Below are 25,023 nucleotides of genomic sequence, written 5' to 3'. Positions count from 1 at the left end.
GTACCTTGACATGTATGTATGTATGTGTGTGTGTGTACATGTGTATGTATGTGTAGGGCACTACAGCTTTACCTGTACCTTGACATGTACGTACGTATGTATGTATGTATGTATGTATGTATGTACATATGTATGAATGAATGTATGTGTATGAGGCACTACAGGTTTACCTGTACCTTGACCGGGGACAGCTTGGAGACATCACTGGTAGAGAAAGAGATGCGCCGCTCCCTGTGAGACCACAGACCACATTGTTACTAATATGCGCCATGCAGAGGGTTCCAGACCCAGTGCAGTGACTCTTACCTGGGTAGGGTTAGCCTTACTCATCCCAGCAAACACTCACAGAGAGGTAAGAGAGCTATGCACTGTTCCATCCATCTATCCCCTTGTTTCAACCATCCTCCCATCCATCCATCAGTTCATTAATCCACCTATCTACTCATCATCCAGGGACCTGTTCATCTTCAATCAACCTGTCTTTCCATCCACCACCCACCAACCCACTAGTCCATCATCTTTCTCTCTCTTTGATCCATCATCTCTATACCTACTCACCTGTCAGATTCATCACCCATCGACCCTCCACCCTGCAAACCATTGACCTGTCAGACTACTAGCATGTGATAGGAAGGGCCAGTGAGAACATTCAACATCCCCACAGACAACTCCCGGCCTCAATCTGTCAGTACCACAGCCAAGAGGTCCTGTGGAGGTGGCCTGCCTCTGCCTCCACACTCCCTTCTTTCAGTCCAGCACAGGTTTCAGAGGCTAGAGATGTGTTCCCTAGATATCAGCTCATATAGGTGTAGTCAGTGGTGCCTTTTCTATAAGCTATGGATAAAATTCTGTGAGTGAGCTCCAGTTATGGAGGGGAAATTGAGACTCAGGGATCAGGCAGGGAAGGAGGACTCACAGGGTCCTGGCTTCCACAGCCAGCCTCTTACAGGCTGCCTGGCAGGTCCACTATGTTTGCAGGGCTGGGGATGGTCAGGTCTTAAAGCATGCTCAGCAAGCTCTTTGTCAAACCTTACTCCAGCCTGGCCCTAAGATTCTTCTGCCCTTTGTGCTCTACTCTGAAGGGAGTATCTGCATGTCCCTATCTGGCAATCTTGGTCACACCTGTTTATGGCCCTGAGGCCCTGAGCTGGTGTTGCCCACCCCTGTGTCCTCAACCCTGCATAATGGATAGGCTTACTCTGTGGGAGTCAGGGCTGCCCCTGCAGCCTGGTGCTTCTCGCTCAGGTCCAGGGATTGGCTCAGCACGGCACTGGTAAGCTTCTTGCCTCGCCATATCTCTACAGCAGTGGCCAGTCGTTCTGTGTCCGGGTGTTGGTATCGCTGGATCTGGGTGGAGCCACTGGGACTTTCAGGCTTGTCCTGAGTCTTGGTGCTGTTCTCATCCTTGTCCTTATCCTTGGGGGATTCGAGGGAGCTGCTGGGGAGTATTGGGCTAACCTTACTGTCTAGGGCCAGGGTGGTGGGCCTCTGCATGGGACTGGGACTCCCAGGGAGGTCTCCCACAGCCTGCACCTGCTTTGGACAAGAGGGGGCTGTGGTCTCAGTCCATGTCTCAAGTCCATCTTCTCTGGGTCCCTTTGTGTCCTCAGGGAAGCTTTCCCCTGTTTCTAGGCTTGCCCGTCTGTAAGGTTCTTGGTGGGTGCTGCTCTCCTCCCTGCAGGATTGCATGTGTTTATTCTGTCGTTCAACATGTTCCAACCCTCGCTGCCGCCGTGACTCTCGCTTCTCCCGGCTACTGGAGACTTTCTCATGACTTTCAGCTGGTACTGTTTTTTGGGCTGGGGTCTCCATCTCTGGGCTGGGTGTTTCCTTCTTAGGTGATGTGCCATCTGGGGACTTGTTGTTCATCCAGGTTTCAGCTTCCATACCCAGGCTCTCAGAGTCCTCCACAGGGTGCTCAGACAGCTGCTCCCCAGCGACCACAGGGCCAGGCTCGTCCTCTGACATCTCTGCTCCTGTAGCCTCACTGGCTTGCTCTGCCTTCTGCTTCTCAGACACCATCTGGCTGAAGCTGGTGGGAAGAAAGACATGAAACTGTGTCAGACGTAAACACTTGTGTGACTTCTGGAGTGCAAATGGCTGTCCAAGACCTACAGAGACCCAGCCAATGTCCACCTGGGTAGTAGTGGTCTCCCAGCTTACAAGGTCTGATGCTCAGGATGGGTCACAAGAGAGGAGTGGTACTCTTGAGTTGGTTATAGCCATCCTTCCACCAGGCCACAATCACCTGTTCTGGGTGGTGGGTGGAGGAAATCACCTTCCCCCCTTGTGCCTACAGATGCCCGTCTGTGGCCAGGCCCTCCCACCTCCCTACACCCCAACTAAGGTCCTAGGTTCTACTAGCTGGGTACTAATGATCTTGGGTAGCTTTTAGTGAATGACCCTCTGGGCTTCTACAATGCTCCAGGGTGGGAAGCCCTGCCCCCCTTACCTCCTACGCTGCAGGTGGCCACGGCAGAGGCTCTGCAGGCGGATGATGCTATGCCTCTGGTGGAGGTAGGCCTGTCTCTGCAGGTAGCCCCTCCAGGCAGCCTGCAGGTACACTGCTGCCTGAGTCCTCTCCAGTGCACGGCGCACACGGTAAGACCGCCAGCAGGCCTGGATGGTCAAGGCAGCATGTTTCATCTGCACGAAGTGCCTGCGTTCCAGCACCATACGGAACCAACTCTGCAGCAGCAGGATCCTGCGCAGGACCTCACCATGCAGCCTGTCCTGCAGAGTCTGTCGCTCTGTCTCCTTCAGGAAGACCTGTGGGCAGGGACAGCGGAGAGGCAGTGTGCCTACAGAGCCTCACACAGCCTGTGCAGGACAGGCCATGCAACCACCTCCTCCTGTAGTCAGGAGCTACAGCTGTGGCTTCAGTGACCTGACATTAGGTTGCTTTTGCCAAATAGGTTCTTGTGCAGCCCAGGCTGGCCACAAACTCACTATGTAGCCAAGGCTGGCCTTACACCCCTCATCTTCCTGAATGCTCAGGTGTGCTCAGCAAGAATAGGGATTGTTTAATATATGGAAGTAGAATCCATGTAAAATAGCATTCACCATTATGTGCACAGGCCAGAGACTAACACCAAGCAGCTTCCATATCTTACGTTTTGAGACAGGGTCTTTCACTGATCCTGAAGCACACTGAGTCAGCTCCTCTCTTGGCTCCACCATCACTTGGATTGCAAGCATGTGCCACCTACCCAGTTTTTTTAAGTGGGGTCTGGGGAATCCAAACTCAGGTCCTTATACTTGCATGAATGAATTATACAAGCACTTACTGAGCCATCTCCCCAGCCCTTTCTTTTTGTTGTTTGAGACAAGGTCTTGTTATATAACCCAAGCTGGTTGACAAGTATGTGCTAGCCATGATATGTGCCCCATCAGAGGGACCTCAAAGCCAATGGCCTTCCACAGATGGCTTCCTCACTCAGCACGTCTCCTCACTCATGCTGTAGTATGTCAGTTTATTCCTTTTTAGGGACAGACCACACGGTGCGTACCTAGTCTAATGGGCATTCCGGCTATGTCTACTTTCGGACAGTTGTCAGCAAGTGTTTTTGGGAACACCTGGTTTCAGTTCAGTGGAACTGCTGGGTCCCTAGGTGACTCACTCTGGGACTGGAACTGTCAGGAACCTAAATGCAACTGTGTGGCTGAGTGATGCTTAATGGCAGCCACTGACACTCTCTGAGAGACACAAGGAAGGAACTGGTCTCCTGCTGACCTGAGGTCTGGATGTGGCACATCCCTTAGCATTCTTGCTCTGGAAGCTTGGGTCACTGGCCCAGTGGAAGAAGATGTTGTCTCCACTGGTGCCTCCTGAGGGAGGAAGGGTTTAAATGGTTCTTATGGGACCAGCTAGTTCCTGTAGACTGAGTGGGTCTGGAAGGGCTGACCTGTCTTGGCTCCTGTAGTCAGGAGCTACACGTGTGATCCTTCCCACATGTCTCCATCTTCTGATGTCAACTAGAGCCAGGGAGGAAGTGATGCCCTGCCTCCAACTCCCAATAGGGAGTGACAGAGCCTAGTGTGCTACGTACCTAGCCATGGGCCGGAGCCCAGGACCCTCTGGGGCACGGTGGGGTGCTGAGGGAAGTGAGGTCCTACCTGGGTCCAAGTGGGTTGGGAAGGGCAGCCAGGCTGTGATGGTGCTTACCTTCGTCTTCCCAATCTGGTAGTTCTGTCTGTCCACCTGCAGCTTCTCCAGCAGGGCAGCAATGGCCTCCCTACAGGGCTGGACATCCTTGGGCAGCAGCACCTGGAACTGCTCCGTGAAGTCCTGGCATGCAGCAGGGAAGGATAGTGTAAGCACCTTGGTAGCTGCAGTCATTCCATGAGTAGGGCCAACCAGGTCCCCTCTCTTGTGTGCAGTGCTAAGAAACCATGAGGTGGGCACGGCTGGGGTGGAACCTAGGTCTCAGGTATGCTTAGCCCCACCCCTCCACGCACATGAGTGCAGTGCTCATGGAGGTCGGGGGAGGGCATCAGATCTGGAGCTGATGTTACAGGCAGTTATGAACCGCCATATGCAGGTGTGTGGATCCCAGCTCAGCTCTCCTGCAAGCTTAAACTGTGCTCATCACTGCAGAGCATCTCCCCAGCTCTCTTTTTCTGTGGCTGTTATTCTATTATTCAGTGGAAGTTTACACAAGTGACCATAGAAGACTGGCATGTAGCCGTGAGGGCATGAGGCATGAAAGACTAGCATTGTGAAGGATGTGAGTGGTCTGAATGAGAGCACAGATCCACTGGTCCATGGCTTAGGTGTCATGGGGGCGGGCTCAGGAGGCCCTCAGTGTGCTCTCTGCCTTCCCGATGACACACCTCACTCTACCACCACAGAGTAATGGCCTCTGACTCAAAGACCAACACAAACCCTTTCCTTTACGGTGGCTTACTGTGCTGTTTATCATAGCCACAGGAAAATAACTGTGACAGAACTCTAGTTTGTCTCAAGCCAGTGCAGACAAAGAGTATTTTGTTACTGCTTTTTTCCCACTTTCCTATATATATCTTGGTTTTGTGCGTGGATGCACATCCTTGTGCACAATGTGGAGACCAAGGCTGTTGCAGGGAATCATCCTCCTTGGCTTTACCTTATTCTTTGAGGCAGGGTCACTCAGTCAAACCCCCGAGCTGGTCTCAATAGCAGGGTTGCTCTGGGATCCCTGACTTGGCTTTCTGAGGCTAGACTTGCAGGTGAGCCGGGGTGTTATGAGGGATCAGGATTCTGTACTTCAGCACTTACCCACCTGAGTAAGGCATTTTAGTGGTGGAAGTGACACTGCCCTGGCACATTGCTTGGCTGACTTTGGCTAGGACAAGACTGCCCACCCCGTGTCCATCCACTGACCCATAGTCCCAGCCACTACATGTTTTTGTTTTGTCTTGATAGCCTTATTCTGTATCTCAGGCTGGCCTGGAATTCACAGTGAGCAAGCTTCCTACCTGCCTTTCTTGAGGGATGAGACAAGAGCTGCCCTGCCCAATAAATTTATGTCTTCTAAGTAAACAGAGGCAGAGAAAGGGTCCTGCCTGTTCCTGGGCACCACTGACCATAACACTGTTAGAACTGCTCTCACTTGGGCCAGGGAGATGGAAAGGCTCAGGAGCCAGGACCCATATGGTGGGAGGACAGAGCTGACTCCTGCAAGTTGTCCTCTGATTGCCCAGAATGTGCTCTGACCTGTGTATGTGTGCATACACATATACAAAATAGATTTGAACAAATAAACCCAAAACATGTCAAAACATCAGGCTAGAAGATGCTCAGTCAAAGGGACCCGTGACTTCCAGGATTGGGGTCAGCTCATGAATCTTCAGGTCTGTTGAGACCTGTCCTGCAGGACCAGAGGGAGCAGGTGTGGATAGCCTACCTGGAAGGTGTACTTGGCACTGTAGCCAGAGCGCCGGATGCGCACAGTCTCCAGCATGCCTGTGTAGCGCAGCTGCTGCAGCACCAGCTCATCATCAAAGCAAAGCTCCCTCTGCAAAGGAACAAATGCACAGAGGCATGTGGGCCGCCATGTCTCCTCCAATCCCAATCATCTCCTCCAACCCCAACGAGCACTGGGCCGCCCTGGTGCTTAAAGCTTTTTCTGCCTCTCATGTAGCCTAGGCTACGTTACATTCTTTTCAACTTCAGATCCTCAAGTGCTGGGATGGCAACTATGTACCTAGCTTACATGGTGCTGTGGATGGACCCTGGGGCTTCTTGTGGGATAGAGGTTCTCCCCATTGAGTGCTAGTCCCAGTTCCTGCCTATGGTTTATTAGCCTTGGGCCTGGGGCCAAGGTCTGACCCCTTCATACTCTGTGGGACCCACAGGGTCCTGCGCACACTGGCCTGTACTTACCTTCTCGGCATTGGAGCGAATGCAGCGGATGAAGAAGGGCTCGGCCTTGCCCAGTGCCTCCAATAGTTTGTTAAGAGATGTCTGGAGGGAGAGAGAATACACATGGAATTGCTGACCAGGTGTGTGGCTCAGTGGGAAGGACTAGGACACCACTGCTGCATGGAGCCAACCAAAAGCTTTGCAACTTCAGCTGTAGGGGCCCCATGGGTGACCAAAGACTCTTTTGGGATGGGGGGGCACATGGCTGCCATTTTGCAGGGGTGAAGCAGCAGAGTCAAGACCTCAATGCACTGGCCTTGGAGGGGAGTATGGAGGGAACCGATACATGCCAGGCAAGCACTTTACCTAAGTTACATCCTCAGCCCCCACACATGAGTGGGAGAGCCTTAGGCTCCATCCCCAGCATCCTAAGAATAAGGAATTAGCTCACACTTGGGAGACTAAGGTGAGAGCAGTATTGACTATCTGAGGCCAACTTGGAGGACATGAGACCCTGTTTCAACAAACAACAAAAAATGTTTCTGAGTTTCCTGGAAGCCAGGGAAAAAAAGAATTATGACCTCAGAACATGGCTCAACAGCTAACTTGCTAACTAATGATTTCCTTTTTATCTTGGTGGTTTTCAAACAGGAATGATGTTGTACCTACAGCACACAAATAATGTCACACACTTGTAAGCCCATTTTGGGGCCTGGAATAGCATCGACTTAGAGGGGCCCTGCTGAGCTGCAACACCCACCTGGAACTGTGCACTGATGCTGGGTGGCTTCTTCTTCTTGTGCAGGTGCAGCAGTGACTTGGTAGTTCGGTCATGCAGTGTCATGCTGATGATGAGCCTCAGGGACTTAGAGTCCAGCAGGTTCTAGGACAGACACACAGGGTTGGGCCTGCTTCCCACAACCTACAGGGGCCGCTGGCTCCTGGGGAGAGCACAACCTGGATACAGACCACTGCCTGCCATTCCTGTTCCTCCACACCCCTCACCCTCAGGACAGGGGCCAGGGTTCACGTACATCAGACCTCATATGCCAGCTTGAGCTGGTGACAGACAGGACCCACCCCACATCTCCCATGGCAGTGGGTCAGGACAGGGGCCTGTCTAGATGAAGTGTCTGTTATACCACAAGCCACCAGCTTCCAGGGCATATGGATTCTATGCCTTTGCACCCCAAACTGAAACCAACATTCTTTCAAGTCAATGGTGTGTTTTTTTTTCCTCCTGAAAGAGTCTCAAGTAGCCCAGGGTGGCCTTGAGCTCCTCATCTCCATCTCCCAAATGGTGTGAGGACAGGTACATGGTGGTTGCTACACCTGCATTTGACTTTTCATTTATGGGACAGTTTTGCTCTGTAGCCTTGCCTGCAACTAATAAGTCCCCTGCCTCATACCTTCTTAGCAGGATGACAGACATTCATCACCATGCATACCCAACCTTATACTTTAAAAAGAAAACTTTATTTTTTAAAAACTATTGTATACGTGCATGTGCAAAGGTCAGAGAACCACTTGCAGGAGTGGGCTCCCTCCTTCCGCCATGTGGGCCCTGGTGACTAAACTCACGTGGTAAGGCTTGGCAGCAAGCACCCTTTCCTTCTCAGACATCCCGTCAGTCCCTATATGATAAGTCTTTTGGGCACAAGCATATGCGCTTACAAGTATTAGTGATATTATATCAGGTTACTTTAAGGCTGTGGGTCTAAGGTGCATACATTCCATACATAAATTGCATCCCATCCCAAACACCTCACTGTATATATCTAAATGTCTCTGAATGTTTAAAAGCAGTCAAGAATCTCCGCTGCTTCTGGTCTACAGAATTTTAGACAAGAGCTACTGACTATATTTAACAAAACAAACAAACAAACAAGCAAACAAAAACCAACAAAAATTCCATACTGCACCTGTTTGCTCTTGATGACCAGAGCCCACATTAGCCTTGTCTCCAGGGTACTGAACAAATGTGTGCCCTATACCCTGTCAGAGACCCTCATGTCTCATCCTTATTCAATACAACATAGTGGTATGCACAGTGAAGTCACTGTGTAGGGCCTCCAAGTCCCCCAGAGAAGGTTCAGAGCCTGTGGCAGGATGTGCCTGGGCCCTGTAGACAGAGGGTACCTGCATACCCCCATTACCCAAAGGTCCTGGGAACTTCCCACTGTGAACACTGAGGGGAGATAGTGTCTAAAACTAGACAGAGTCTGCAGGGCACTCTGGCTTGCCTGGTCCTGCAGGCGTCTCACACATAGCACCAGACTCATGCTGGGTGGATTGTGGGAAGTACCAGCTCTGGGGCAGGGAGAACCCTTCAGGGGTCCAGTTGGAATGCTACAAGGGTAGACTTGAGATGAGTGGAGCCTGGCTCCTTCCCCCATTTGCTTTATAGCTTCCTGAGAGTGCCTCAGCTGCTCCTGGGCATTGAGGTCCAACTCTGATGAAACCTCAAATGACTACAAGGTCACAGTAAAGAAAGGAGTCTGATTTCAGTGCTGGGAACCCAGGGGCTGATAAAAGCTAAGCAGGGGTTGCATCCCACCCCCTCACTGGGGGACTCCTAGACAGATCTATCCCTGAGCCACACACCTCCAGCCCCTCCCTGGGGGATTCTAGGTAGGAGCTGCACCCCTGAGCCATGCCTCCAGCCCCTCCCTGGGGGATTCTAGGTAGGAGCTGCACCCCTGAGCCATGCCTCCAGCTCCTCCCTGGGGGATTCTAGGCAAGGGCTCCCCCACTTGAGCCACGCCTGCAGCCCCTCCCTGGGGGATTCCTGAACCATAGGCTTTGCATTAGAAGGAGAGTTAGCTGGAGAAGGGAAGAGGCCCCAGAAGGTCAGTGTGTCTTTCCCACCTCCTGTTTCAGAGTGACTTGAGAAAGGTGCTCTCAAGCCATGCGTGATGGTGCCATCTGCGGGTGCGGGTTTACCTTGGGAATGATCTGCTTTTGTTTGATACCTTTACTCTTCCTGTCAAAATATTAAAAATGGTGTGAATGTGAGGGTAACAGGGCTGGGGGTCTTGTTAGTTCAGCAAGCCACGCCTTGTGGGTTAGATCCAGAGAGAGAGACAGAGAGAGGACAAATGCAGCAAGGCCACCACTGCCTCCCTAGACTTCCGAGAGCTCCTGCTCTCCACACTGAGGGCTCTGCTCCGTCTGCGGGTGCAGACTGTGCTACAGGCTCCAGGCATACGCAGCAGTGATAAAGTGACCCAGCAGCCAAGCAAGCACATAGTGCCAAGGCCCTAAGGTGCCCTGATGCACTGAGTGACTGACCCTACTCTGCCATGTCAGCTTTCCACTAGTGTGACTCCTCACTTAATCATCTTCAGGGCATTTATTATTAGTATGCCATGCTGGGGATAGAACCCAAGGCCTTCCATATACTGAGAAGATGGCCTGCCTCAGAGCCACACCTAGCTCCGGAAAGGAAAACTGAAGCCAGATCCATGGTCCAGGGCTCTGGTGGTCTCACAGTCTTTTAAGACACAGGGTCTCATGTATACCAGGCTGGCCTGTATGTGCTATGTAGCTGAGGATAACTGAACTCCTAATCCTCCTGCCTCCAGCATCCCAGTGCCAGTTAGATAGGCATGCAATACCTCCTCCCCATCCCACCCCAATCCTCCTGCCTTCGCCTCCTTCAGGCTGGGTGTACTTGGGCAAGTGCCACGGTATCTGGGTATGATGTGGAAAGCCAGAGCACACAAGAACCCTACACGCCATGCATGTGGCTAGGAGCTGTTGTGTGCTTTCAGGCCGTAAGGCTGTGAATGCTAAATCTCTGCTGTCTCCAAGCCACACCCCAACCCTCAACTGCATTTCAATGTGGGTTAAAAGAAAGCAACAGAGAAACACAAAAATCACGTTTGGATACGGTGGCAAGTGCCCATAGCCCCAGCTGCTCCTAGAGCTGAGGCAGGAGGATTCTCTGAAGATTTCCTTTTTAAGAATGTATAAATGTGTGTACACATATGAGTGCAGTGCCTATGGAGGCTAAAGGATCCTCAAAGCTGGAGTACCAGGAAAGTTACTAAACACTGTTGCTAGAGTAGTATGCGTTCTCAAGTGCTGAGAGATCTCTCCACCTGGAGGTGGATCCTTGAGCCCAGAGAGTTGGAGGCCAGCTTGGACAACATGGTGAGACCCTGGCTTCAGGGTGGGCTTAGGGGGAAGGACCAAAAGGTCAGGCTCCTCTGGGCACAAGTGCTATTCTCAACCAGACTGTGGCTGGTGACTGTGGGTGCCCTGACAGGTTACCTTAGTGGTGTTATGTCAGCACAAAGGGTCTTGAGACTTATCACCCCCTTTCAGAGAAGTGCTCAGGGAATTCAAATAAGGGAATTCAGTGAAATATGATGGGGTGGAGTGGGGTCCATGCCAGCTTTACATGCTCCTTGCTTTCATGGACTTCACGATAAGGTCATAGCAGGCAAAGGCCAGGCAGTGGAGACTTGTGCTCTGCCAGCTGGCCAGGGTGGAAAGGGCTTGGTCAGCACCAGAGCAGGAATCTCTTCAGAGGAGTACTGCTCAGCTCAGGGAGCTGTCAGGGACATTAGGGCTGGTCAGCAGCAGCTGGCTGGGGGCTGGACTGTGAGGCAGTGCTGGGGGTGGGATGAGGGAGCATTAGTGGCCAATCATGTGAAGGAGCAGCCAATGGTGGCTGCTGCACTTGGAGGAGCTGGTGGACTCACAGGAAGAAGGTGCGGGGCTTCTGGAGCAGACTGAGGGACTGGAGAAGCCTCCGCGGGTCCTCGCCCTGCCATGGCAGTCCTTTGAGGCTCTTGATGATTTGGTTATGCAAATCGCTGGGGGACAGAAGGGGACCCAGTGACAGAGAGAAGAACTGTTAGAATGCATCCCACCACCTGGGGTTCCAGTGCCCATCAGGGTGTCCTCAGGCCACAGGAGACAAAACATGCATTTGAGGAAGGGGCATGTGGGTGACTACTATGTCCTTCCTGAGGGAGAGGACTGGGCCAGGAACAGCTACTGTCCCTAAGCTCAGGGGACCATGGGCTTATAACAGGACTCTGGCTGGCCTGGATCTTGATATGAAGAACAGGCTGGCTTTGAACTCACAGAATTAACTTCTGTCTTCCCAGATTTTTTTAAAAGAGTTTTATTTATGTGTGTGTGCATGAGTGTGTACGCATGATCATACACGTGGGTGTGTGCATGTGAACAGGGGCTTAGGTATGCGAGAGGCCAGAGTGGATGCTGTGTACCTTAGACCTGGAGTGACTAGCATGTGGGTGCTGGGACCCAGCCTCTAGTCCAACAGTGAGTGCTTCCAACTGAGGACAATCTTTCAAGAGTCACTCTTCTATTTTTTAAGTGGCTTTTATTTATATCTCAGCGGACATGCCACAGCCTGTGGAGGTCAGAAAACAGCTCTAAGCAACCAGTTTTCCTTCAACCTTGTGGGATCTTGGAGAGCAAATGCAAGAGCATCAGGCGTGGCAGCAAGCACCTTTCTCCTGAGCTGTTCAGCCAGCTCGGATCTTATATGTATCAGCTTTTGTGATCTGTATGAAATTGGCTGGGTCTGCAGAGCATGGCCCAGACTTGACCTCCCTGGAGCCTGTAGAGACCCTTCATTGTCTAGTACTTCTCAGCTTGTGGCCACACTGTCTCTTTCTAGCCCCAAGGGACCAATCTGTGTCCAGACATGGGGATATTTGACTGTTCTTTGTAGGGTTTGGTACTTTTGGCACTAAACATTTATTTTAAGTATGTGCATAAGTATGTAGATACATATGGAGTTGTGAACACGAGTGCAGTGACTATGAAGGCTGAGAGAGAGGGTCAGAATACTTAGCACTGGTTATTGTGAGCTGGTCCATGAGAACACAGGCAGGTGTGTCCTCTGTAACAACACCGAGCCACTATGCAGCCCACATGCTCACCAGCACGGCGCCCATGGCGCACGCACCCTGGGCAGCTGCTCTGCTACTGAGATTTGCCCTGATTCTCACTTGCTGTTCAGTATTTACTTATATGTTTGTGTGTATGTGTTTGTGTCTGTGTGTGCAAGTGAGAGTGCATGTGTGTGGATGCAGGTATGTGTGTGTGAGGGTGCATGTGTGTAAGAATAGGACCATGTGGATTCTTGGTTCAAATGAGGTGGGCTAGCCTTGTGGCAAGCACCTTTACCCACTGGGCCATCTTGCCAGCCTCACTCCCATTATTTTAAAAGCATGTTTAGGCTCTGACAGCTGGCCTGAAGGTAGCCCTGTGTGCAGCCCCATACATGCACCATGCCTTGTGCCCAGTTGGATGCCATACTTACCTCCGTTCCCTCACCCTCCAGGGAGGCACAAGAGCAAAAAAACGACATGGGTGATACAGGGTTAATGGGTCCCTTTACTTGCTGCACAGCCTTTCTGTCTAGAGAGCTCAGAGCAGGGGCTCCTACCAGCCTCACATATGCCCTGACATGGCCAAATGTGGCAATGTGTCCTCAGGAAGGATGCTGCTCTGAGCTCCCAGATGGTGGCCCTGGCCTGTGCCTCCCTGGTCTTGGTGCGAAGGCTGCTACTTACTTCCTGCTCTCATAGAAAGCCATGATGTCCTCAAAAGCGTTAACATCCAGCTCCTCAGAGCGCTCAAAGGAGAAGTCTAGCCCTGCGCAGCTGCAAGGGAGAAGCTCAGTGAAGCCAGCAGACACACAGCACTGACATGGCTTGGCCAGGTATGGGCCACTCACATGGAAACACTGTGTGTGGTTTGAGGCCTCTCCTTTACATGGGCCCTGCTCAGCAGCCCAGACGGACTCAGTCACAATCTTTCTGCTTTAGGCTATTAATGCATAGGTAGGAGACAGGTGTGTACAACCATGCCCACCTTGACAGTTTCCATATCCAAGGGGCCTCCTTGCTCCAAGGCGGCTGGGACATGGCTTTCCTGACTTGGAACTTCCTCTGGCAGCTGTCGAGCATGGCTGACCTGCCACATGCTTATTTGTCTGAGATAAGTGCCACAACACAGATGCACACTCCCAACCTTTTACTGTCTGCAGGGTCTCCCTCTACAGCCCAGGTCAGCCTTGGTCTTTCAAATCTTCTGCCTCATTCCCCAATCAGCTTCAAGTATAGGCTGGCACTCCCAACTCAGCTCAGACATACTTTTATACCCTCCTGGAGCCAAGAGGAGAGCCTAGGTCACTTCCCAGGCTCACTAAGTGCCTCTCCAATGACTGTGAAGGAAAAACTTAGCAGAAGGTTCTCAGCTGTCAAGAGAATGATAAGAGAAGTATCCCTGCTCTTCTCATATCTGGAGACAGAAGGCAGGACTCCAGGGTCCAGCATGCTTATAGTGGCGCCTCCTTCAGGCTGGGAGACCACCTCTTCCTCAGTGTGTTACTCTGCAGTTGCAAAGGTCCCTTACCCTCCTCAAGCCAGGGGATTGAAAACATCCTCTTGTTGAAGACACCCCCACATTAAGCTCAAAATGCCTGGGACCCTGATAACAAGAAAGAAAAACCTGCCAGGGTACCATGTTTCAAAGTGTGAGGTAATGGGCTCTTGCGGGCCCCATTTTGAGTACTGAGAGGCCCTAAGGTCTGCTTCTTTGGTGTGACCAACTTGTGATGTCATTTCTGCAATTATTCTTAGTATTTACTATTTTTTTAAATCTATTTACTACTCCTTTTCTTTCTTCCTTCCTTAATTAAACCAGTATTTAGTGACCTGGCAAAAATCTAATAGAAGCCTGCTTAATATCCAAAAATTAAATGCTGTCAATTATATTAAAGGCCATTCATAAATTCAAAAAATATATTATAATCACTCACTCTAAATAAAAATAACCTAAAGCCACAAACAAAAATAAACAGTTCTGCAGTTATTCCCCCAGTCTTAATCTAAATTCTATGTAATAAAAACAAAATATTTTTATTATAAAATTAAAAATAAAATAATATATATTTCCCCCAAATTAGAAATGGGTTCCTTAAACTTAAAAACAATGATAGCAGCCACCTAAAAATTTTCTATACAGGGGGCTGGCGAGGAGATGGCTCAGCGGTTAAGAGCATTGACTGCTCTTCCAAAGGTTATGAGTTCAAATCCCAGCAACCACATGGTGGCTCACAACCATCTGTAATGAGATCTGATGCCTTCTTCTGTGATGTCTGAAGACAGCTACAGTATACTTAGATATAATAATAAATAAATCTTAAAAAAAATTTTTTCTATACAAATTAAATAAAAATATTTTTATAAACAAGCAAATAGGGTCCAAAAAAACTACAGAGTCAGCACTATAACCTTATGTTTGCCCTTTTATATAACCACATCATCTCACATGTCTAAAAAATACTAACTTTATAACTGCAATACTGCTGCCCCCAACCTCACCAAAAACTAATAATCAAAAATACAAAAAAATTATGCTTGCTATATGTAAAATTATAATTTCCTTTTTTCTGTTCTAAATCTATATTATATTATTCTATATCATAAAGAATGTTAGCACAATAAAAAAGCATTTACCTACCCCCCTATAAATTTTATAACCCAATTTTCTTATATAATTTCAATAAAAAACTAGGGCTACATCAAATCTATTAAGCACCTTAACTCCCCAATTCAAAAGCTCACATGCTAATACACCAGCCTGTCAGCATTCTATCTCAATCATATGCTTTCTTATTCGCCTGCCAGGTGTCCCTAATCCTTAACAACCCCCAACTCTTGTCATGGCTAAACCCCGGCATCCTCTGTGCTCACTATTGCCCTCCAATGCAGATGCCATCCTAGGACCTGCCTTTTGGGGTACAGAAAGGCCCAAGCAAGAGCTTTCTGTTCTGGGTCTTCTGAGTCCATTCAGCCACTTGAGAGGGCTTACTCGGCCACAAGGACCCTGGCTGACAGTGTAAGGCTCCACCACAGTGCAAACGTGACACCTCACAGGGCTGGGGGGAACAAACTGAAGTCTTGCTCACCGGTACAGTTTTTCTGAAGGGGTACTGGCTCCTCTTGGTAGCTCTTCCATGTGACTTCGAATGGCAGGGCTACTTATACCTGCTGGGGACACAGAGTGAGCGTAAACTGTTTGGCATGGTCTCCCACAGCACCAAGCCTGCTACTTCTGTGGACTAAGCAGTCAATTCTTTTTCTTCTTTTGAGAAAATTGGAACTGAACTCAATCAAGAACTTTTACATGCTATGTATCTATTCTACCCCAGTCGAGTCTCAGCTCTCACTGGGGGACTCTATGCAGGGGCCCCACTCCATGCCCTGCCCCCATGCCTCACTGGGGGAATCCTAGGCAGTGGCACCACTCCAGAGTCATGCCTCCAGCTCTTGATTGGGGAATTTTAGGCAGGGGCACTACTTGCTGAGCTGCACCTCAGCCCGCTTTAGTCTTTTTAAATTTTTTATGGTTTTATTGTAGAAAACAGAGAGGGGGAGAGAGAGAGGGGGAAAGAGAGAAGGGGGAAGAGAGAGAGAGAGAGAGAGAGAGAGAGAGAGAGAGAGAGAGAGAGAGAGAGAGAGAGAGAGAGAGAGAGAGAGAGAGAGAGAGAGAGAGAGAGAAAGAGAGAGTAGAGGCTGGCCATGGCCATGTGGAGAGAGAGGAGTGAGAGGTGAGAGCAAGAGCTTAAGAGCCCTCTTTAGTCTTGGAAACAGATTCTCACTAACTTTTCAATCTGGTCCCAAAGTCATGATTTTGCTGACTGACTCTGCCTCCCAAGCAGCTATGCTCAAATTTTGAATGAGCTTTTTTTTTGTTTTTGGAGATAGGGTTTCTCTGTGTAGCCCTGGCTATCCTGGAACTCACTCTGTAGACTAGGCTAGCCTTGAACTCAGAAATCCACCTGCCTCTGCTTCCCAAGTGCTGGGATTAAAGGCGTGCACCTCCACTGCCCGACTTAGAGTAAGCTTTAACTGCTTGTCAACTATGTTGCTTGTTCCCAGGGCTGGCACCAGGGAGGGCAGTTCTTCAGTTCCTACCTGCTGCCTTCTCCGCTCTCTCTGCACGCAGGCGCCCAGCCTCCCGTAGCACAGCCATGGCCCTGATGGCTGCCCGCAGTACAGCCCAGCGGAACACAGCTACCGGGTCCATGCCAATGAGCTGGCGCACATAGGAGCTGTCACTGCCCCTTAGCAGTGCAACAATGTCAGGCCGCATATAGTCCATGTTCTTCTCCCGGAAGTCCTGGTGAGGTGGAAGTGGTTGGTCACCCCTCAGAGCACATGGATGCCCCAGGAGTAAAGGGCTGACAGGGTTGCACCCAGATGGGTCTCAGTAACACTCTGCAATCAAGGCTCGACTGCATTGAGGTTTGGGATGATTCCAAGCACCCCAGAATGTGCTGTCCCAACTGAGTAACAGCAAAGGGTCAGAGATTAGTGTGGGCACTGGACCGAGCCTACCTTGATCTGGTATTTCACTCTGCCCGCGAAGTGCTGGATGATGAAGGCGGGCTCCAGGACTGGTGTGCCCAGGAAGTACTTATTGTCCTCATGCTGCTGCTTGAACTTGGCCAGCAGAGTGTGGCTTGTGGCATGCGGGAAGCTGCAGAGAGGAGTGGACACATAGACACACTCTGCTAAGAGCCCACACTGAGTGCAAAGTGAAAAGGGACCTGGGCTGCTGAGGGGAGGGAGGCTCCACACACACACACACACACACACACATGCTTCTGGCACATGTGGAGGTCAGACAGCCTGCAAGAGTTGGTTTTCTCCATCCACCTTGTGGACCCTGGGGACTGAACTCAGATCTTCAGGCTTGCTGGCAGTCATTGTTAACTGAGTGAACTATTGAGCTGGCCCACTGTCAGCTTCTCACCATGTACTGGACACATCCATGTGGCAAATGTGGGACTATAGGGTTAAAGAAGTAACCTCCTGGCCCCTTGTATACCTTGATAGGCTGTCCTTGTTCTACCCTCCACTGCTGACCAGATTTGCTGGCTTCTATCAATCTTTCATGAAGCATCTCAGATCCCACACTGGAGCCTCTAGCTTTGGATCCATGTGTACCTGGATGAGTGCCCTGGAGCTTTGGCATCAGGCTCCTGATCCTCATAGAGAGCGTGAGCATGGCTTAACAGGTGAAGCCAGGTTCTGTTCTGCCCCTGGAGGGAGGCAGATGGAGCAAGCAAGAGGTTCCTTGTACCTTGCTATTTTGCCCCCATGGAGGGAAACACCACCCTGGGTTTTGGCACACATTGTTGGTCCTAGCCTCACTGTAAACACAGGCAGTGCCAGCTATGTGGCAGATGCCCAGCCCTGGGACTCTGCAGCTGAGGGAGGGAGGAGGTCTGTCTGGTAGGGGAGACACAACCACTCAGGCTGGGAAGAAGGTCTGGGAATTGGGGCACGCGCGCGCACACACACACACACACACACACACACACACACACACACGCACACGCAGACAGAGAAAAGAAAAAAGAAAATGTTGCAGTGATAAATGTTAACATGGCTGTTTTAGGAAACTCAAGTCAGAGCCAGTGAGACAGCTCAGCAGGTAAGGGTAATTGTGGCTAAGCTTGATGACCTGAGTCCCAGGAAGCACATGGCTGAAGGAGAGAAACAAGTCAACAAAGAGGTTTCTTAACGTGCATGCACAGTGCACGCCTGCCGCCCCTGCGCCCCTAATAAATGCAGCACAGCCTGACATGACTGTCGTGTCACACTGCCTGTAGCAGGCGGCCACAGCACAGCTCTTAGCTGTTTTCTCAGGTCTGCAGACAGAGCCCAGCTTGTGCAGCTGCCAGTTAGTGCTGGTTCCTTGTCTCCTGTCTGAGCTCTGCTTCACTGGGTGGAGATTTGGCCTAAGGTACAGGATCTGCAGACTCTGCAGATCCTGAGTGCTAGGACTCTCAGGAGTTGGGCCTTGTGGGAGAAGTCAGGATGCTGAAGATAAAAAGCTGCATGGGATTCTGGGACTCTTCACCTTCTCTTGGTTTCTGTTTTTGAGTCAGAGTTATGTAGCCCAGGCTGGCCTTGATGTAAGATGTACCCAAGAATGACCTTGGATTCCCCATCCTCCTGTCTCCATCTCCCAGGTGCTGGAAGGACAGGTATATTATGTGGGGCTAAGGATGGGACCTAGGGCTTTGGCCACAACAGGCAGGAGCTTCACCTGCCTCTACTTTTTTTTTTTTTGGTTTTTCAAGACATGGTTTCTCTGTGTAGCCTTGGCTCTCCTGGAACTCACTCTGTAGACCTGGCTGACCTTGAACTAAGAAATCCGCCTGCCTGTCTTCCAAGTGCTGGGATTAAAGGCGTGCATCACCACTGCCTAGCTGCCTCTCTACTTCTTGGCCTCTGTATGGTGAGCAGCCTCCTGTCTCAGCATAGAGATAGCACCATGGAGTGGGGCACTAAGGCCCTGACACTCTCTTGATTTGGAGTATACAGTGTCCAGGACCTTGAGAAGGAAGACTTGTCATCACAGCCACAGCAACAGAGTCAAAGCCACCTGATTTCTGCAGGGCAGCTGGGTGGCTGGGATGCTGTCCTCTCTTTCCCCCAGGGCACACATTGCTGGCTCTGCACAGGCCTAGACCTGTTCTGGACATGGTGAGCTGCTTATGCTGAGCATCCCATGAAGATGTGCTCAGCTAGCACAGGTAGCCAGCACAGGTAAGCCATGTGCCTGCCGTTTACAGAGCATGCTGGACAAGCCCTGGGCAGGAGTGACGCCCAGGGATGTGGAAGGTGAATGTGAGAAGCTGAGCAGCTCAGGGAATCTGACTTGTCCCCACACTGGCATGTGGCGGAACAGATGGGACACTCACTTGCTCTCCTCATCCAGCAGGTAGAAGAGGCCAGTGGGCTTCTTGCTGATGAGGTGAATACAGCCCACGTTGTCGGTGTAGTCAATGTTGTGCCACGAGATGCCCTCACCCTGGTACTCCTCCTGCAAGGTGAGGAAGGTTAAGGAGGATACTCAGAAAGGGGTTCCCTGCACACAGTGTGGCTGAACTGAGGGCCTTGCAAAAGCTCAGCAGGGGCACCACCACTGAGACACCCCATTCCCTCACTGGGGATTCTAGGCAGGGGCTCTACTCTTGAGCCATGCCTCCAGGTCTCCTGACATCTACATGAATTCTTACTACAGCGTAGACGATGGCTGAAGGAATTGAGAATGACAAGTCTAAACATCCTCACTATGGATATAATGTGTGGAAAGAGGTGTTTCCATTCAAAGCAGCCAACAAGATGGTTCTACAGTTAAAGGGGCTTGCTGTCAAGCCTGATGATCTCAACTCGATTCCTAGGACCCACATGAGAGGTAAAAAGAGAGAACCAATGGGGCAAGCTGTTCTCTGGCTTCCACTTGTGGGCTTGTATGTATGTACGTATGTACGCACACATACACATACACATACAAATTTAAAACCTAAAAAGCACATTGGACTGTTCACGATCCCTGGATAAGTGCTGACCATGTGGGAGGGAACACACATCCACGTAAGCTGTTCACACGTGCTGAGCAATGCACAGCACTGTCGCTTTCTTATGTAGCCCAGCTTGGTCTCAAGCTCACTACATACCCAAGGATAAATTCCTGCCCATCTGCCCTCCTCAGAGCCAGGTGACAAGTGTTCCTGCCATGCCATCTCTGTTCTGGTTTCTCATGCCACATGCTTTCTAGCTTGAACCTCACCTGCTGAAGCAGGGACCCAACAGCTTCCAACCCGGTGAAGTAAGTAAACTTCTTTCTAACATTCTCAGGCTCTGTTTCCCCCACGAGTCACAGGAAGGAAGGATGGCATGCAACAAGAAACATAGCCACAGGCAAGGAAGACAGGACACATAAGTCAGCCATCACTGACACCAGCAAAGCACATGCTTTAGAGCCGGCTCTGCACACTCGTCCCAGTGGCAGAACTTAAGAGTGGTGCACACCTGTCACCCAGCACTCAGAGAAGTCTGAGGCAGGAGAATCAGGAGTTCATGGCCATCTTCACTAGTGGTGAGATCAAAGCCAGCCTGGGCTGCATGAGACCCAGTCTCAAAGCAGGCAAGGAGAAACTTTCTCCATTTGAGCAAGTAAGCTGGCATCCATTTGGGTTCTCAACTTTCGCTGCAATGAAGAAAGATGCTAGGGCTAGTGTGGCAGTGTGTATGAGCCAGAGGAGGAGCCAGGTCTAGCCCTGCTGATCCCTCAGTCTGCATGAGCAATGGAGAGATGATGCCCTATAAACTGCGGACAGAGGGATGGTCTTTCAGACAGTTCAGAAAGCCGTGGCAGGCTCCAGCAATTCTCTCTCCCCTTGGGTGTGACTTGAGACTTGTACATGTGTGTTTACAAGCCAAAATATAAAATCTGTGGGTGACTGCATGAATTCAACATGGCCCAGCCATGCGCTGGAATATTATTCATCCTTACACAGGAATGGGATGCTGATACCTGAACAGCGATGAGAATGGTGGCCATTCTCCTAAGTCAGGCCATCCAGCAGTGCAAAGGTGAACAAACACTGTATGACTCCACTGCCCAAGGGCTGGAGTGCCACCAAATATATAAAGACAGAAAGCAAGAAGGTCTACAGAGCCCAAGGGGTGAGGTGAGGTGTGGAGGTTGGAGTGTAGGTGTGTAAGTGGCACAGAGCCTCAGAGGAGCCAGATATGGCTGCAGAATGTGCATGTAGCTGCCTCCCATACCTGTGGGTTCTGCATCCTCAGAAAGGCTAACATGGCAAAAGGAAAGAACACAAGGGACATGCTCTGACCACCTGTAGACTCACACAAATGACGTGACAGAACATTTACACTGCTGCCTTCTTGCAGGGGCAGCTGAACATTCAGAAGGGTCAAAAGACCCTGGAAGGCCTGAGCATGGCACTGAGTTCAAGGATGGCATAGCATTGGAGTCTGGGGAACCTGCTGTACCCAGGCCTCGTGAGGGACTTTCAGGGTGATGGCTGGGCTGGGGTGAGGAATAGGTGCCCACTCTCACCTGCTCCAGCTTGAAGATGTGCTGGGTGAAGTAGTACTGCAACTGCTCGTTGGCATAGTTGATGCAAAACTGCTCAAAGCTATTCCGTTCGAAGTCCTCAAATCCAAAGATGTCCAGGACGCCAATGGACAAGCACTAGGAGACAAGGTGTGGGAATAGCCAGGGCCTCCTGGGAAGACCAGCCCTCCTGAGAGGGACTACACAAGTGGGGATGTGTTGTCCCGGCCAGCTTGGTACCCGCTGTCCTTTACACATGGTTCCTTTACTACCGTCTTGATGGAACCAGGCCTGCACATATCCAATAAGTGTTGGAGTGGAACCTAGGGCCTGGTGCCCACATGCTGGCATTGCTGGGGGTGACGCCTAGCTTCCAGACATGGAGTGAAGATGCCTGGGTTCCTGTAGAATAGAGGTTCTCACCCTTCCTAATGCTATGACACTTTATTACAGTTCTTCACATTGTGATGACCCCAACCATAAAATTATTGCACTGCTACTACATAACTATAATTTTGCTACTGTTAGGAATTGTAAATATCTGCTATGCAGGAGATCTGATATAAGACCCACAGGTTGAAAACTGCTGCTGTAGAGGATAGGAATCCTCTGCCGGCCCTGGTGTATGCAGAGATCCCATGGGTTCCTAGCCTCCACGGCTTGTCCCAAGGACAGGGTTTATTCTTGCCCAGCTCAGGGCCTGGCCACTCACAGAAACAGCTTCTTCCATGTCCTTCTTGTTGAGGAGGGCGTGGTTGATCCTCAGCACAATCCAGTCAAACAGGGCACTGTATAGAGACTTGGCCATAGAGTCTCGTGCAGTTATGGCCTGTGGACAGAGGGGTTTCTTAGCTAGCATGGGGGAACTTATTTTCACAGACAAAGTCTCATGTAGCCTAGGCTGGCCTCGAACTTGCCATGTAGCTAAAGATAATTAAACAACTGATCCTACTGCCTCTACCCCCTCATGGGCTGGGATTGCAGATGGGTGTTACCATAGTTGGCTTGTCACAGGTGTTATAAGACTCTGAATCTGGGGCCTCATGTACTGGTACGTTATGACTGTGCCATCCCCACCCTTCAACCAGGCTTTTCACCTTCCTCTTGCTGAAGTCTGCTTAATCCTACACTGGCCCCAGGACACAGCAACTGTGGAGGCTCAGAGCCTGGGGCTCCAGCACAATACAGGTACACAGCATGGGATGCTGCCTACATGGCTACAGAAGAGCCAAGGAAGTGCTTCAGCACACCCCTTGTAGGAGTGCCTATTCCATCCTTCTCCATCTGCTTCCAAGTGTCAGACATGTCCCTCTGGTTTTGACTTTCCTGGATGTCACGGCAATGTTACTACACAGAATGCTACCTCTGCTGGGACACTGGCTTACAGAGCCTCTCTGGGGGGACACCTGAGCCACACAGGGACTGGGTGCACTGCAGAGAGGTCAAGTCATGTCAAGAGGTCCCTTGGCCCACAAAAGCTCACTGTCCATGGTGCCTGCTGGAAATGTAAGCTGATTCCCCGGGGCAGGGTCCCCATGTGGAGATTCCACACCCTGCTATCAGGTCCTTTCCTGGTGCTATCCAAATTCAATTTGCAAGCCACAATGCTCTGGACATGTCAAGAGCTAATAGAAATGTATCAGGAAGAGAACACAACAGCAAATGGAGAGGATGGTACATCAACCTATGGGCTCAGGGTCACAGAAAGGCTACCTCAAGCACTGGGGTCAGTCACTTCTTTCCCAAACAAGGCAAGTGGTTGATGCTCTCAGCTTTTGGGGCCTGAAGGGCTCTGTTGTAGCTACTAAGCACTGAAGCTGTAGCCAGAAGCAGCACTGAACAGAATGTAAATGATGAGTATGGTAATGTCAATAAAACTTTATTTACAAAACCAAGCTGGGGAGGGCAGGTTTGTTTCAAAGCATGCTGGAGTGACATGGCCACTGAGCACCTGGAAACACAGGAGGGAATGCCTCAGGTTCCATTTCTAGCTCCTCACTTATGTATACTTTCGGATATCTGGAGCTACCTATATTTCAGAAAATTCTAGAAATTAGCACTCTACTTTAAAAACTCTGAGCACTTGTGATGCAGCCTTGATGCATCTTGAGATTCTGCAGCTCATCTGGGTCAGGCCTCATTTGATTATCTAATGAATATAGGGGTTAATTGCTACCAGACTATTAGTTACTCAGTCTCCAACCACTGCCCTGGACTGCAGTGCCTGAGTTCAAGGAAGAGTAATGTTATCTAGTGATGGCCTGGACAGTGGGGCACTGTGGTGGGCCATGCTCTGGTCATCCTGGAGGTGTAAGTTTAAGGCCCGTCTGTGCTGTGGAGTAACCAGAGTAGCTGCTAACATAAGCTGAAAAAGACTTCCTTTAAGTGAAAAGGTTAATGCTAGTAGACATCTTTATTCTAAGCCATGAGGCCATGCCCCTGTGACTGGTACACTGCTGTTATTTCTAGACTTTTCTGAGAGGCATTACTGCTAACCTCATACTGTACCCAACTTATGCATCAAGCTCTCTGGTGTGTGCAGAAGAAGGGACTGTTTGAATGCCCCTGCTTTATGGCTTGGCAGGGCTGCAGCCCCGGCCTGGGCTCACACTCACCTCACTGAGGCTGTAGGGCAGGATGAGTTTGTCATTGACTGTAACTGTTTTTCTCTTGGTTAGGACCTCCACCAGGGTCTCCCGCTTTACCTATTTCCAGAGTTGAGAGAGAAGCGGGGGAAGGTGAGGCACTTGTCTAGAGAACTTGGGGAGGCAGGATGAACAGCAGAGGCTAGGCTGGGAAGGGCCTCCAAAAAAACCTGGTACCCTCCTGTCCACTATGTGTATAAATACACCTACATGTACATACACAAAGTGAAAAAAAAAGCTTAAGAAACAAAAACAACCAACCAGTTCCCAAAGGGTGGTAGCTTACTCTAAATTCCAGAACTGGGGATGCAGAGGCAGGTGGATCTCTGTGAATTCAAGGCTACCCTGGTCTACACAGTGAGATCCAGGCAAGCCAAAGCTACATAGTGAGAACCTGTCTCAAGAATAAGCAGGTAAATAACATTAAAATTAAAAAATATATATAAAACCTAAAGGCAAAACCCACACAAGGCCAGGAGTGAACTCAGGAGGTGAGGCAGGCAGATCTCTGAGTTCTGGGCCAGCTAGAGTGAGACTATGTAAACAAACCAACCAACCACCCAGAAAGGTGAGCAATAGACCCCACTGCTTCAGCAGCACAAAATTTAAGACTCATCTAGCTGCCTCCAGGTCCTGCAGTTCTGTCACCAGCAGTGTTCTTCTTTTTTTTTTTTTTTTTTTTTTTTTAAAAAAGAAGGAAACCCTTGGCCCAGTCATGCTCTGCACTGAAGGTTTGAGCAGCACTTCACCCTCCAGCCACTAGGTGGCTGCCTAATTGGATGAACAATTTTCTGATGATACAGAAGTCTCCCCAGGTGAGAACCAGCAGAGACTGGCTGCATATGGAATAGGAACATGACTTCACACTTCACACCAGGACCTAGCTGTATTTGCATATTCAGGCTTACGAATTTGGTACAATGAGAGGGACACAGGATCTGTCACTGTTTACATCCCCAGCCTGTCATACTCATTTTGAGTCACTGAGGGTCTTCGCTGAGGTGCCTAGGTAGGTTTTGAACTTAGAGCCTACTGCCTCAGCCTCTAGGTGGCCAGGATGAAAGGCCGGTGACACCACATCTAAACCCAAAGTATGTA

General features: G+C 50.3%; 1 protein-coding gene across 15 annotated transcripts in view; it reads right to left on the bottom strand.

The window, feature by feature from the left end:
• Positions 1–25,023, bottom strand: part of Myo9b (myosin IXB) — a 92,820-nt gene that overhangs the window by 12,896 nt on the left and 54,901 nt on the right. For 3 of the 15 annotated variants that reach the window (XM_031340199.1, XM_031340202.1, XM_031340212.1), the window contains exons 8-24: positions 23,896–23,985; positions 21,993–22,109; positions 21,284–21,418; positions 19,116–19,237; positions 16,738–16,879; positions 16,315–16,519; positions 15,306–15,387; positions 12,904–12,993; positions 11,053–11,166; positions 9,287–9,326; positions 7,104–7,226; positions 6,365–6,445; positions 5,886–5,996; positions 4,166–4,288; positions 2,453–2,769; positions 1,199–2,032; positions 171–231 (exon numbers count right to left, since the gene is read on the bottom strand). In XM_031340199.1, coding sequence (XP_031196059.1) covers positions 171–231; positions 1,199–2,032; positions 2,453–2,769; positions 4,166–4,288; positions 5,886–5,996; positions 6,365–6,445; positions 7,104–7,226; positions 9,287–9,326; positions 11,053–11,166; positions 12,904–12,993; positions 15,306–15,387; positions 16,315–16,519; positions 16,738–16,879; positions 19,116–19,237; positions 21,284–21,418; positions 21,993–22,109; positions 23,896–23,985 — 2,787 coding nt within the window. Of the gene's footprint in view, positions 1–170; positions 232–1,198; positions 2,033–2,452; positions 2,770–4,165; positions 4,289–5,885; positions 5,997–6,364; positions 6,446–7,103; positions 7,227–9,286; positions 9,327–11,052; positions 11,167–12,650; positions 12,666–12,903; positions 12,994–15,305; positions 15,388–16,314; positions 16,520–16,737; positions 16,880–19,115; positions 19,238–21,283; positions 21,419–21,992; positions 22,110–23,895; positions 23,986–25,023 lie in introns of all 15 variants that reach the window. The other 12 variants (XM_031340207.1, XM_031340211.1, XM_031340213.1 and 9 more) reach the window with 8 other exon arrangements.

The sequence above is a fragment of the Mastomys coucha genome, unplaced genomic scaffold (assembly GCF_008632895.1).
Source record: "Mastomys coucha isolate ucsf_1 unplaced genomic scaffold, UCSF_Mcou_1 pScaffold22, whole genome shotgun sequence".
Taxonomy (NCBI): domain Eukaryota; kingdom Metazoa; phylum Chordata; class Mammalia; order Rodentia; family Muridae; genus Mastomys; species Mastomys coucha.
The sequence above is the reverse complement of the archived record's forward strand: the minus strand, read 5'-3'. Positions and strand labels throughout refer to the sequence as shown.